The 15,087-nt window shown below is 45.7% G+C and overlaps 1 protein-coding gene across 1 annotated transcript in view; it reads right to left on the reverse strand.

The window, feature by feature from the left end:
* Nucleotides 1-228: 228 nt before the first annotated feature.
* Nucleotides 229-15,087, reverse strand: part of HIC2 (HIC ZBTB transcriptional repressor 2) — a 104,434-nt gene continuing 89,575 nt past the window's right edge. The window contains exons 3-4 of the mRNA XM_054006746.1: nt 10,836-10,979; nt 229-3,095 (exon numbers count right to left, since the gene is read on the reverse strand). Of these exons, the coding sequence (XP_053862721.1) occupies nt 1,359-3,059 (1,701 nt within the window). The 5' untranslated portion in view covers nt 3,060-3,095; nt 10,836-10,979 and the 3' untranslated portion in view covers nt 229-1,358. The remainder of the gene's footprint in view (nt 3,096-10,835; nt 10,980-15,087) is intronic.

A 15,087-nucleotide genomic window follows, 5' to 3' on the forward strand; every position in this document is an offset into this window, starting at 1 on the left:
TTAGCTTCTACTTTATACATTTACTTACAATAAAAGAAAAAAATACCTGCCTAATCTTTCACTAGCCATCTTATTGTTCTCATGAATTCAAGAGGTAGCAAAGGTAACGGGTCTGTTCACACAGACTCGCTCTTTAGTGAGGGAGGAAAGCTAAAAACATACACACACACACACACACACACACACACACACAAAAAAAAAAAAAAAGTACCTAAGTAACTTGTAGCAAGTCCAGCCTACATCAAACCCTTTCCCTACCCCACCCACCCCAAGAATTAACCTCAGACCTTCCAGTTCAAACATTCACATAAACATTACAATGGTTTTTCCTTTAATAAAACAAGTACCTCTAAGCAAAGAATATTCATACGAAACTACTAGAAAAGTAAAGACTACCCCCTGCTCACTGAAAGAAATTTCCAGGGCATCCACACCCCTGTTCAGTCATGGGTAAGGCTGCAGAGGTGGAGAGGAGGGGTGAGGCATGTGGTTAGGTATGCCAAGATTAAAGACTAAACCCAAAAGAAAAAAAAATGTGTTGCCATTTCCTTAACTGAAATACTACTTGGCACACACCTAGGTAGACTGCTTTAGCCATCTCCACCTCATGGGGAAGGATGACAACTCCCATCATAGCTTCCCACAGAATTTAAATGGGCTACCAACCCTGTTACAGTCAGTCCACAGCTTATGCACTGGGTACAGCAAAAGCAATGCTTTGTGGTTTTGTAGCCACTTGGGCTGTTAGAAAATGGGGTTCATTTTTTTAAGGAGTGGCAAGATATGCCCTTATTGAATCTGGTTGTAGGGACATTAGTAATGTAACATGAACGCAAAAGGAAAGGCAAAGCCCACAGAGTAGCCAGTGGATGACACGTTCCACTTGCACTTTTCGTTAGTGCAGGAAATAACACTTGATCAATGTCTATAAAGCACTACAGGAGTGCCAAGGAAGAGAGGGGGGAAATAAAAAGAGTTGGTACAGCCCTAGTTGATCAGATGGAATTTCTCCCCCCATTCCCACTTACCATCCAACAGGCAGGAGACCTCACTCCTGCTACCTGGGTAGAGGGATCAAAAGAGAGGCTAAGTCAACACCCACAAAAATAGATGGCATTTCTTGCCACACCATTGAGATTTAGAAAGGGAGGGCTGGGGAATGATTTGAGAAGGGCATCAGCTTGGCTGTGGACCTATGTTTCTTTTTTATAAAAAAAAAAATAAAAAAAATCTTAAAGCTATGTTTGTTTAGGCCGCCCATGACTGAACAGAGGAGGGGAGTTGCCCTCTTAAGCAGCAAGTCTACAGAAAGGTAAATCACTGCGGATGGGCTCGAAGCTCATTCTGGAGTCTTTGGCTTATGTGGGAGAGGTATGCATTCGCAGGTGGCTGATCAGATTGCGCTGCTGGGTGAATTTTCCACCACACAGTTGACATTCGTAGGGTTTTTCTCCTGAGTGGACACGCATATGCTCTGTCAGTCGGTACTGCCGGGTAAAGCGCATCCCGCATTCCTCGCAAGCAAAGGGCTTGAGCCCTAAATGGCTGCGCATGTGCCGTGTCATGGTGCCCCGCTGTGTGAACATCTTGCCGCAGATGTTGCAAGGGAAGGGCCGTGTCAGCCAGTGAGTCTTCTCATGCTGCCGCAGAGTGGCTGGATCCTTGTAGCTCTTCTCGCATACTGAACACTTAAAGGGCCGGGATTCTGCAGCGTAGGGCTGGTTAGGGTTGGACAAATCTTCAGCTTCCTCCTTGCCACCGTACGTGCCTTCCTCCTTGATGTAGAGGTCTTCCTCGGTGTGCGTCTCCACATGGGCATTGAGCTGCTCGGAGCTGGGAAAGCCCTTGCCGCAGGGGATGCAGACATACAGGTTGTCACCGTAGGCCACAGGCTCAAACCCCTCCTGCCGGTAGACGTAGTTGGCGCTGGTGTGCCCCCCGCTCTCACACTCGCTTTGTCCGCTGTCATCGCTCATCTCCTTGCCGTTTTCTATCTCCTCTTTGCACTGGAACGCCTGCTCCGGGCCATAGGCGTTGCTCAGGTTCCGCTCAGCCGACTTGGACAAGGGACCCACCAGGATGCCATTGGGCAGCCCCTCGCCTTCCTCGCCACCTTTGCCCCCCTCTTTCCGGTCAAAAGCATTGTCTTTCTTGATCCACTCCTTCTTGCGCGCCGAGTGCCGGAGGCTCTTGCGTTGGCCGCTCTCCACCAGGGAGTGGCTCTCCTCGTTCATGTCCATCTCCATGGGCTCGCTGCTGTCTGCTGCGCTCTGGGGGGCTCCGGCTGCAGACTCGTCGAATGATGAGGCACTGTTGGCTGCGGGGGCTGAGGCAGATTGGGGAGAGCCGTGCTGGCTTTCGCTGTGCTGCGTGTCGTCCTGGGAGGCTGCCGTGGGGAGCGACGGGCTTTTTTTGGACAGGTCGAGGCCGAGCTCCTGGTCGCCGCTGCTTCCATTTGCACTGCCACCATTCTTGCTGGCTCCCCGGCTTAAGGAGTGAGAGTTCTCTTGGTTAGAGCTGCTGATGAAGATCTCATCGTCAGAGACCTTTCCCTTTGGCAGCTCTTTTGACTGCGAGCCCTTCGTGCCCTCAGTTGACCCTGAATAACGAGTTTGGATGACTGAAGTGGTAGAAAGCCTCTGACTCCTGGGGGGTCTCCCAACACTGGGGCCGCCGGCCCTGCCAGCGAAAGACCTCCCATTCCGCTTCAGTTTCTTCCTGCAGAGAGCTGCCAGGTCGTGCAGTTGGAGGTAGCTTGCTGCGGTGAGGAGAGCATTAAAGTTCTGTTCACCGGGCTGGTCAGTCGTTAAGAGCTTCCCAGTATAAATAAAGTCCAAGATCTGTCGGAACACGGTGGGGTTCACCATGTCCGTGTCTAAGTTAATCAGGTTGTCATGCAGGACGAGGGATTTGAAATACATGCTGCTGGCTGCCAGGATGTTCTTGTGGGCACGAAACAGGGCATTTTCTACCACAATAATCACATCACAGAGGAAACCTTTGGCTCGTTGCTGGTTCAGCTGCAGTAGCAGTTGTTTGGCATGATTTGGCAGTTCCATCTCCACCTTCTCTTCCTTTCACCTTCTCTTCACCACCTGCAAGACAAGAGAATAAGGTCTGTGAGCCCACCATTTCCACTTGGACAAACCTGTGTTTAATAGACTGGTTTAACAGACTGCTGTTTAATACTAGGTTTGACACTGACTAAGGAGTTCTGGGTGCATTCCAGCACTGCAAGCTGTGCGCCTGCTACGAATACAGGGAGAAACATTTCTCATGCTAAAGCCTCAGGGGTTTTAAAATATATATATTTTTAAACAATCATGATAGGCTGAAACTACCTATCCAAAGGCATCAGCAGGGAAGCAATGGTTAGTTTGCAGTTTTTTTTTTCTTCTGCTTGAACTCCTTTAAGGGGGTGGGGGGAATGGGGGGAAAAAAGCAAGCTGTTTCACCATTATTTGTATTCTTGAAACATGTAAAATATTTATCATAAGCAGCAGCTTTCATTGCTTTAAATATGTGGTTTGTGTCTTTGGAGTTAAAAATATTACATGCAGCAATTTATTCCATATGCAATGCAATTTAATTACATTGAGGTGGGAAATCGGGGGGAGGGGAGAGAGGGAACTTTTAAGAGTATAAAATGTGAGTTTGACCCCCCCCCCCCCATTCAAATCCACATCCTGGTCCCCATGATGACAAGGACGACAAAACCAGGGCTCCAAATTAATTAGCATTATTAAAGTTCTTTAAAATGCTAAATGTTCTTGTTACCACTGCTAAAAAAAAGCTCTCAATAACTTTATTTTCTTGGATTAAAAAAAAGAAAGAAAAATGAAATAGTACATAAGGGTTTTGTTTAAACAGATGAATCGCCTGTCTCATGACACTGTTTCCTTTTTCTCATTCTGTCCCCTGAATGATGGTGAGATTGAAGACCACAAACACCTTTTCTATCCATATATTGAATATTTTTATTATACACACACAGCGCTAATATATGTGGACTTTTAAACATCATAAAAATCCACTAGCTTTCCAAGCACTATTTTATCTTTTGAAATGCATGGCAGGGGGAACATCAAGATCAATTACATTTGTGGATTTCCTGGGTATTACATGGAATACTTGACACTAACCCTCTATTATGCGCATTGTATTTGGATTTCCAATTCCTTTTATAGTTCATTAGCTGGATTTCATACATGCAAAATCCAGCCCCGTACTTCACTGATCTCAGCATTCAAATTCTGTGGAGGCATTTCCCTGACATCTATTTTAAAAAGTACCTTTTCCCTCCCAGCCAAATGAGTTTTGGGTAACCAGCCTGGAGTTAATGACCTTCCTCCAAATAGAAATGTAAATTTCCTCTTTAAAAAAAAAAAAAAAAAAGTTTGTGATTTTTCTCATTATAAATGGTTGCTTTAATTCACTGATCTCTATTAAACACCAAACATACACCACGTCAACACACTCTCTAGACCTTGGTTAATTAGTTTGTAGATTATCCTCCATTCTTCTCCCTCTGGTGAACCTCAAGAATTAATTCCAATTAACTTTTGACCCAGATCTGGAATAAAACCACTATCATCTTCAATATGAAGCTCTTACCCAGGGAGAGTTCATATTGAAGTCATTGAATATGAGGACTGGCCTCCAAAAATCAGCTGTAAGCAACATGAGAAGTGAGAACAGAGAATTAAGCAGAGCATTTGGAGGCCATAAGAACACTGGCTGGGTTCTCTTGGATATATAGCATCTGCCAGAGCGTGTTCATGCTTTTAACCATCTCTGATTTGGGCCTGTTCCACACAGTTTTTGTACCAATTTAACTATTTCAGTTAATGCTGTGATTTTATACTGATATTGTTAAATCAGTATAACCCCTACACTTGACACACAAACAGTTATATTGGTATAAAGGCTTATTACTATAACTTTAAGTACCTTTGCACTGATATAACTGTGGCCACACTAGGAGCTGTACCAATTGAACAATACCAGTTTCAGATCAATCTAGGTAAAGCAGTACAGGAATGGCATGTAAACCAGCCCTTGGATTTCTAAAGGAAAAGAAGGGAAACAGGGTGGGCAAAGTCTGAAGGTTCCAATGTGCTGACAACTCCTTTAGAATACTCCAAAATATTCTCCCTCCCATTTGTCTCCATCTTTTTAGTTCCCTCCATACTCACATGCAATCCAGAATTGTATTGAAAATTTGCTTCCACTAGGTCTCTTTCAGCATTACAAGCTTCTCTCCCACTCTAGCTGTCCTATCATTCAAATGGTTTTCTCCAAGGAAATAGGCCGGGAATGTAGCAACATTCTGGTAGCAGTGAAGGGGTTAAACTTTCTCTTTTTAAGATCAGTAAGTTAGTTACCAGTTAATATTTTTTATTACTTGTGCTTCCCATTACCACGTTCAGACCCACCTTATCCCTCTGGGTAAAGTCTCACGTACTCAGGATAAAGAAATATTGAATGATGTTGTCAATCTCGAGGCTTGAAAAAAAATCCATTCTTCCACTAGCCAGTGATGAACGGTAAGGGTTCCCTGGCAAGAGTGGCCTGCGTCATCAATTTCTGTGCCATGCAAGCTTTCACTGGATACATGAGTTTCTAGCTCTTATGGCTGTATAGAAAAACCTTCCAAATATAAGCCAATGCAAATTAGTGCTCGCGCACACATACTTTTTATTTAAATTTAAAAACCGAGGGCTACATTCACCGGTACACTCTGGCTGTTCTGTGCTGTCTCAGCGACACAAGGCAGCCAGAGCTTACTGGTGAATCCGGCCTCTAATGTGCAGAAGTTTAACACTGTTCCCAGAGACGGGTGGATGCTAGAAAGGGTGGAGGACAAAGAATAAAATGCAAGCCTGAGCAAAATAGTAATTATTCATTTCTTCTCCCCTCCCCATATGGCATGTGTGTCTGGTAGGGAAGCACACACTAGCTGCATGAAAGCCCTAGGAGACTAGGATCTCCACTATTTGATACTGACAAGCACTTTAAAAAACTATGCATGCTGTAATTAGCCATACTGGAGAGTCACAGCACACATCCAATTTGTCTGGTTTTCATGGCTTGTTTCCGGAACTCCTGATTAAGAGGAAGAGACAGCAGCACACAAAGGCACCAGATACCCACATTTATCATCTAGTCATGTAAAATATGACTAACTTCTGTGTCATCGAGCCATATGGATAGGGAAGGGGAGAAAAATGTTACTTACAACATAACTAAACCCAACACCTACATATAAATAAATACCTATTGCTCAATCAGAGCAAATGGTCAGCTAGTTGCATTGTTCTCACTAACAGTATGATTGTTGTTCTAATGTGCACATAACACCCCACCCCGCAAAGGGAGAGAGTGATTTTAAGCTGTTCTATAAAGGAGATATGTGGAAAGGGAAATGAGAGACAACAATAGGTTGCCTAGCCAGACAAATGAGAAATTTAGTAGGTTACTGAACTAAAACCCAACTTATTTCACAGTTTGTGTCACTTGGAAATAGTGATGTCCAGAACATGCAGTATGCCTGAATTGCAAATGCCTATTTGATATAAGGCTTTGCAGAGAGAAAGCTCTAATGCAGTTGCTCAGGGGAAAGACCTTTGATTACATCATATCAAATATATCAGGGAACTAGCTGTGGAGGCCCCTCTTGAAGTAGCTGGCATATTCATTTCCATGTTACAGCACAAATGCCAACTATGGAAGTAACTATCCTAAATGGGCAAGTCAGTACCTGGGAGTGGGGGTTGGGGAGAAGAGGAAGGAAGTTTTACATTTTAACTCTTGTTTACGATTTCTGAAAATACGTCTGTGACCTTCCTTCCTCAGCCTGTCTTCTTTAGCTTTTTTAGCATGGTGTGTGTTCTTTAATGACGTCTCTTATAACAGTGCTTCAGTTTTCCTTATGTGTCTTTGTGCATCAGCATCACAAGTATTAAGTAACTACTACCACACGTTGTTATTTTGTAGGGCTCATGAAAAACAGTGAGCTTTCTAAAGCAGCCATGGAGTAGCAGAGATTGGGCAGAAGATTTTAAAACCAGTAGTCAATTTTCAACTCCAGGCACTCCAATGCAATCTAACTGATTAAGAGTTCCCCAGACTAGAGATTCCTGTTGATTTAGCAACAACAGTGTAGTGAACTCAATGGAGCAGCACTGTCCCAGGCCAGGTCTAGGAGCGCTTTGCCAGTATAGCTATAATCTATTTTGCTATACTGGCAAATGCTCCTAGTATGGACACCGCTTATTCCAGCCCCCACAAGCAAAATAAACTTTACCAGCAAAAGCAGGTGGCACAGTTATGTCGGTCACAGATCACACCTCTTCACACCCCTGACTGAAAAAGCTATGCCAGCAGATATTTGTAGTGTAGACCTGGCCTTTATTTGCATCTTCTGAAGCGCTGAGCAAATCATCATAAATCCATTACAGACATTGGTCCAAAACTGACCAACTCCAAACACCTACTAAACAGGGATGCATCTTGAGAGCGTGCACCTTCTTGTTCACTAAATGGGCGCAGGAATTATTCAGCAATCCACAGCATTTAGGAGACTACACATAATCCCTAGGATGCTCCCAAACAGTAAGTAACAGCATAGATCCAATACAAAAAAAATACCACAGCATTCCAAATAAATGGTGAACATTACAACTTTATAATAAATACCTTGTGCACCTGTATCATAGCTCTGAAAGGGGACAGGATCTTAAAGCATTACAACTGTATCATGCTCAAGAGAGATTCCTGAAAAAGCCAAAACCAACAACTGTGGAGCATCACAAACACCAAGGTTGTTTTTGGCCCACTGAAAGAAGCCTGGCTCTGTTCTAGGGGAAGGAAATAAAAAGCAAAACTTGTTCCATTCCAGGAGTAGCATGGGCACAGAGGGATTTCAGATGCTTTTCCATTAAGAAAGATATTTAAAAACATGGCAGACTCTCTTTGCTGACTAGGAGACTTATTACTGACATTTGTGTTCAAACGCAATGGAGTGTCCTTTGAATACAGTGTAGGACCAAACAGGACTAGAAGTGTGTTTGTCACACAGTAGTAGAGATTACTCAGATATAAAGGAAGGCTCCTGCCCAGTTTCAGTGACCCTGCAGTAACAACAACCACTTAGCATGCACCATTTCCAGAGGTATGAACCTCATCAAGGAGTCTGATGCACAATAAAGGAAGGAAACAAAATGGAGTCTTAGCATTATAGGGAATTCGCCCACAGCCAGCATCTAGCTAATGGAAAAGTGGGAGAGAACAGAAATGTTATGCTTCCAAGAAGATATTACACACAATGAATATCGTTAAAATAAAGCTACGCTAACTAGGAGCTGACAGTGTCTTCATAAGCAATATTGCCTAAGGAACTGGATGCTTGTGAGAATTGATAATCAATGTATTAAATCAGTGGCTCAAAGCCAAACTAGGGCATATTCTGGTCTGATGGGCATTGAATACAGTGTAGAACATACCACGTGCTCTAAGAGCTTTGCTGCTTTATTACAAAGTGAGAACAACTTAATCCTCTCTCCATTTACCATCAAGACTCTGGAAAGGAAATTGGTTAAAATTAGACTGTCAAAACACATAAAAACAGTAACCAAAAATAACTACTTAGGATGAAATACAAAATGCCACTGCAGTGCTTTAGGATTGTTTAAGGACCATAAAAAAAGATAATTACACCGATCCCCCAAAGCAAATCCCAAAGAAACTAAGGGTAGGTCTACACTTACCCGGTAGTTCGGCGGCAAGCAAATCGAACTTCTGGGTTCAACTTATCGCGTCTTGTCTGGACGAGATAAGTCAAACCCGGAAGTGCTCACCGTCGACTGCGGTACTCCAGCTCGGTGAGAGGAGTACGTGAAGTCGACGGGGGAGCCTGCCTGCCGCGTCTGGACCGAGGTAAGTTCGAACTAAGGTACTTCGGACTTCAGCTACGTTATTCACGTAGCTGAAGTTGCATACCTTAGTTCGAATTGGGGGGTTAGTGTAGACCTGCCCTAAGACTGTAGCTATCTTTGCAACCTACGGCAGGAGACACTATTTGATTTCACTGCTGAGTTTCAGACTGGAGTGTTAGACAGTGTTTATATTTTAAAAGGAACACCAGTGAAGCAAGAATCGTTCCAAAGCAGACCTAACGAATCAGTCGTTTCATTTAGAGAATTTGTAGGTGGGAGAGAGGCTAGAAACTGAGAAGCTGTTTATTGAAATAACTCTACTATTGATAAAATCTAACAAGTGGAGATTAGAAACTATGTATCAAATTAGATGCTATTAATCTTTAGCCTACCATGCACATTTTAATATACAAAGGAAAAGGTGGTATTCTCCTTGACTGCCTGCTGTCCCCAGCAGCTCTGTGCACGCCAGTGAACATGAAAAATAAATAAAAGAGGGAAGTTTATTCCCTGTTCTGCTTTCTTCTTCCACCAATTTATTTGGGTCCCTCTACCAGTTAGAAGAATGCACTCTGTGTCCAACTGCCACCAAATTCCTGTGGGCAAGTCACTTCACTTCTCTCTGCTTTAGCTTCCCCATCAGTAAAATGGGGGTGAGAACATTTAGCTATTTGCGAGAGGCTTGGGTGAAAAAGTGCTTTATCAGGATGTATTCCTACTCTAATGCTCCCTTCATCCCACGACCATCTGCACAGCGGGATGACTCCCCGCATGTTCATTTCATTGAGGTTTTTGGGACGAGGCATAGGAAACATGGGCTCTCATGGATGCTCACCTCCCTGCAGATTGGTGGTGCCTCACAGATTCCCCTGGGGAGCTGCAAATGCCACCTAATTAAACACAGGCAGGGGGCCTGGGTTCAGCTCTAAAACAGTCAAAGCCAGCCCTAGGGATGTGCTGACAGTGCTATCACAAATGGCAGCCTCCCACCTCCTGAACACAGTCAAAGCGCTGGAGCTGGAAGCAGTGTCAATGAAGTGCTCCGTTTCATTCTCTCTCTTTAAAAAAAAAAAAAAAAAAAAAAAAGATAAGCAAGAGCTGTAGGTGGAAGGGGTGAAACACCAGGAGATCCAGGTGGGAGACTGGCCGCAGCACCATGGTGTTCACGGAGAGGGAGTCTCACACTTCATCTCAATATAGTTCAGATTAGCCCTGCAAGCAATGCTAGGACAGAGGCGTGCACAGCAGGGGCCGAGCAGCACGCACAGTAGGAACAGGCTGCGCAGTTGAAGCAGTAGGAATGGGGATGGGGGAGAGAAGGGAGGATTGTGATATCTTGTCAAACAGTAGGGTAAGATGTTGAGAAACTAACGTGAGCCACACTTGGGCTGCTGTGTTGAAATCAGTACTGTGCAGAACTGCTCTCAAAAAGAAAGGGAGTCTCTGCGGACTAAAGCAAATGCCTCAGAACTGCTGCAGAATCTGTTCTGCTTGGTTTTTGATACAAGCATCTTTTGGTTTGGTAGCCTGTGCTGGGATGTCTGGACATGAAGCACTAGGGCAAAACAAGCTCAGCAGCTAGGGACCCCTGGCTTCTGTTCTCAAAATGTGAAAAGCGGAAAAGCAAAAAAGGTGTGAGGATTCCTGCAGCACCCTGTCCCCCTGCCCAAAAGATAACAAGCAGTGCCAGATACCTGATGCATAGCAAACTGCACACAGGGCAGAAAACCTCAAGAGGGTGAAGAATGCAGGGATTCCTTAAGGCTAGTATGTGTTGACAATACCAGGAAAACAAAGGGACATCAGGTCTGCGTAAAGCTGCAGCAAAGCAGGGGCACCTTGTTATGTGTTGAAACTATGAGCATTAGAATGCAGGTTAACCACTTTGTTGCCGCTTACCATGCCAGGTACATTGGACTAAGGGCACCTCCATCCAGTGCTGCCTGACGTGCCAGGTACATCCCATGATGTTCCATTGAAATCACAACAGGCCATCAATAGAACGTGGCTGCACAGATGCTGAATGAAGAACCAGCAGGGACGCTGTTAAATGCAATTAAAAAACTGCAATCAAAATTGAAATGTACATTTCAAACGGCCACCTAATTCAAAGACAACAACTGCTTCTATTAACCCCCTCTCAGACTGTTGAGCTGCACAGAGCAGGGATGTGCAAACATTATGGGGAAACCCTTGCAAACGTCTTGGATCCCCTTCCCTGGCAAGCTCCTTTCTCAGAACTACAAGAACCCAAAAGAGCTTCAGATGGGAACACGGAAATGCTTGCCAGGAAATAGCTGTCCGTAAAACACCTTCATCGCCTCATTTTGCCCCTTGAAGGATATCTAGCAACTAGATATACTACAGTGATTGGCGATTTAGAAATGCTTCTACATAGTTAAAAGCTTCATGCCACAATCTTCAGAGTCCCATACTCTACACCAGAGGTGGGCAAACTACGGCCCGTGGGAACCTCCTGCCCGGCCCCTGAGCTCCTGGCCTGGGAGGCTAGCCCCCAGCCCCTCCCCTGCTGTTCCCCCTCTTTCGCAGTCTCAGCTCGCCCCGCTGCCGGCGCAATGCTCTGGGCAGCAGGGCTGTGAGCTCCTGGGGCAGCTCAGCTGCAGAGCCGCGGCCTGACCCGGTGCTCTGTGCTGCGCCGTGGCGTGGCTGGCTCCAGCCGGGCGGCGCGGCTGCCTGTCCTGGTGCTCTGGGCAGCGTGGCTGTAGCACCGCCAGCCACCGGTGCTCCAGGCAGTGCGGTAAGGGGGCAGGGGGAATTGGATAGAGGGCAGGGGAGTTTGGGGTGGTGGTCAGGGGGCAGGGGTGTGGATAGGGGTTGGGACAGTCAGAGGGCAGGGAACATGGGGGCAGGGGTCCTGGAGGGGCAGTCAGGAAGGAGAGGGGGTTGGATGGGGCAGCAGGGGGCAGTTAGGGGCAGGGGTCCCAGGGGGCAGTCAGGAATGAGAGGAGAGGTTGGATGGGGCAGCGGGGGGCAGTCAGGGGCGGGAAGGGGTCTGGGGGCAGTCATGGGACAGGGGCAGGGAGGGGTGGGATGGGGCAGTAGTCCCGGGGGGGCTGTCAGGAGGCAAGAAGCCAGGGGAGGGGTCAGATAGGGGGCGTTGGCCGGGCCACGTCTGGCTGTTTGTGGAGGCACAGCCTCCCCTTACCGGCCCTCCATACAATTTTGGAAACCCGATGTGGCCCTCAGGCCAGAAAGTTTGCCCGCTCCTGCTCTACACAATGCTTTTTGCATGGCTATTGAAGCAGCACTTTCAAAAGCTGCCATTGCCCTACCTTGAAATCCTCTGTCATAGAGCTGCCATCGCATTAAGCCAATCTGGTTTCCTGTGGACCCAGTTATATATAAAAGGGGAAAGAGTCCATTATTCCAAGACAGCACCTCAGGGCATGCCTACCGCACAGGCACTACAGTGGCATAGCTATGGTGCTGCAGCTATCCCGCGGTAGTGCCATAGTGTAGATGCTTCTTGCACTGACGGAAGAGGCTTTTCCATCTACCTAGTTAATCAGTCTCTCCAAGAGGCAGCAGGTAGCTTTGGTTACACAGGGATTAGATCAACCTAACTACAGTGATCATGGCACAAAAATATTCACAGCCCTGTGTGATGTAGCTCTGCTGATCTAATTTTTAAGTGTAGACCAGGCCTCAGTGTACCACAATGATAATGGAGCTCTCGGGCGATTTAGGACTTTCACTGTGTCTCAGGTGATTGAGGATTAAACCGACTAATGGCAAACTACATCGTGGTCCCCACCTAAAACTTAGGTCAATCGAACAACAGCGTCAAGGGCTGTGAAAATGTCATGTCCTGGGTGACACAGATTGCTCAACCTACTCCCCATTGTAGACCCAGCTAGGTGGACAGAAGAATTCTTCCATTGACTAGCTACTGCCTCACAGAGAAAAACCCCTTCCATCGTTGCAGGAAGCATCTACACTGCCGTGCTGCAGCTGAATGTTGTTATACATTGAACTGTATCATTCAGAACCACCCTTTCCTGCCTACAAGAAAAAATGATGCGTCTTCCCTGTTTTAAGTGACTGTTACACAGGTGCTCCAGGCTTGTGAAATTTTGTGCAATTCCTACAACCGCAGAGCCTCCTCCCTCGGAGTTACCATAATCAAATAAAGAAGGATTACTGAGATGGATAATCCTTTGGATGAGACATTAAATATGGGTCCCTTTATAGGGCTGTTTGTCAAAGTGGTATATACCACTTGTGAAATCAGGGAACTAAATTTTGCCTCAAATAGGAGAAGAACCCGCAAAGCACTTCTAGTGCTGTAAATTTTGTCGTCAAATGACCACAGTTACACAATGTGTGTCTGGGCCTGATAAACCAGGGGCTCAAGGGCAGAACATGGCAAACACTCTTTCCCTTCCCCAGCTCCTCTTGGGTTAGGAGCACACGGTCTCCCAGCATCCCTCCTACTATTGGTCTGCCTGGAAGCCTGTGGACATTCCTGTACACCTCCCTCCCCGCCCGAAAGATTCGGGGGAGGGGGGGGTAGACTTTAAAGGAGGACAAGGTAAAACTCAGGAAGAGGAAGGATGGTTGGAAAGTTCCCAGAGGGCATTTGATTTGGGCTCAGGCCTACCTGGCTTGTCAAGCATAGTTTTTATGAGGGACTGCATTGATATTTCATAACTTTCTCAGCAAAAGTAGAAATTACAAACTACAAAGCTTGTCCAAGAGGAAATAAAACCCCTGCCTAGCTTCATAGGTACTCATGGACTAGAAACCTTGCCTAGTTTCACAGGACTCTCAGCAATGAGGTTCATCTCCCCCATTAGGGAGCAAAATATTATACATTTGCACAGCTCTACTTCTTTTTGCCTGCCTTGTGTGCCTGTCCAGCTGGGAGTTAATGATCTGATAGCACTTCTCAAGTAAGTTATAATCCTGGCTATCATTTCCATGCCCCAGAAAAATCAAACTGCAAGACACTTTCACTATAATGAATTTCCTTAAAAGGGATTGATAGTAAGTGAGGACCACTGGCCTTGCAGCTATAAAGCTCCTCCCTGGAGAGGATACCAAATGCAGAGAGAAGGTTCTTCATTCTGCCTGGACGTCTGCTGGGTTCAGGCCCAAAATATACGGAAAGCTGAACCAATACCACTTGTATCCTTACAGTTTCATAACTAAGTCATTTTTATGCTGAAATAACATTCCTTTTGTATTAAGATTATAGCTGTCAAAACAGGCCAAATTGTTTATTGATAAGATTTCATCAAAGAGGCGAAATTTAAGCATTTACTCTCTTACTGACCCAGTTTACACTGGACCAGGATCAGCAGTGCAGAACCGATTTAAAAAACCAGACCACTGCCAGTGTGAAAAGTCTAAGCTGTGTTTAAACAGAGTGTCTGTATTCGCTTAGGCACAAGGGTTTCAGCACCCATGAACTGGAACCTTTACCTCTTGAGTACATAATGGTGGCTGCATGTGCCAACACTAACTCTGTGAAGCACGTGGAGATACCCAGCTTAGGAGGGGGGTGCTGAGCAAGGCATTAAAGCATTTCTGGAATCTGGAGTGAGACAGCAGCCCAAATGCAGATTTACACACAGATTACAGCAATTTGCTACTCGCTACTGTGAAGCAAGCAGCTCTGTTCAGTGATTTCTGCTGTAAGGGAAAAACTGCTAATAGAAACAACACAGAACTGTTTAAATAAAGATACATTTCCCACTGGTGGAGCCTCCTACTTCACACTGAGGCCAAGCTTCCCACTGGTCTCTGCCTGTGCTGCCCATCCCTAAGCAGAAATCTTGTACAGAACACGTTTGTTTACTGCTGCCCACATGAACCAGCAACCACAGAGCAGTGAAACCCTTGTGATATTTGCCAAGCATGATGGACTCCAGGGATGTAGCAGAACCATGAAACAAAAACCACAAGAGACAGGAGGAGCAGGTAGCAAGCAATAGACGCTGACACTCCTGCAACTCACAACTGGCTGAACAAGCTCACCAAAACCTGCATTTCGACAAAACCCCACCAGACAAAGGCAGCCCTAAAGCCAAGCAGTCATCTGACACAGCCTCTTATTTCAGAAAGATGTCCATATCCTTAAGCAGACCCAGCACACACAAGCAAAAGACACCTCTAACGCACCTACCAG

The sequence above is a fragment of the Malaclemys terrapin genome, chromosome 16, assembly GCF_027887155.1.
Source record: "Malaclemys terrapin pileata isolate rMalTer1 chromosome 16, rMalTer1.hap1, whole genome shotgun sequence".
NCBI lineage: Eukaryota > Metazoa > Chordata > Testudines > Emydidae > Malaclemys > Malaclemys terrapin.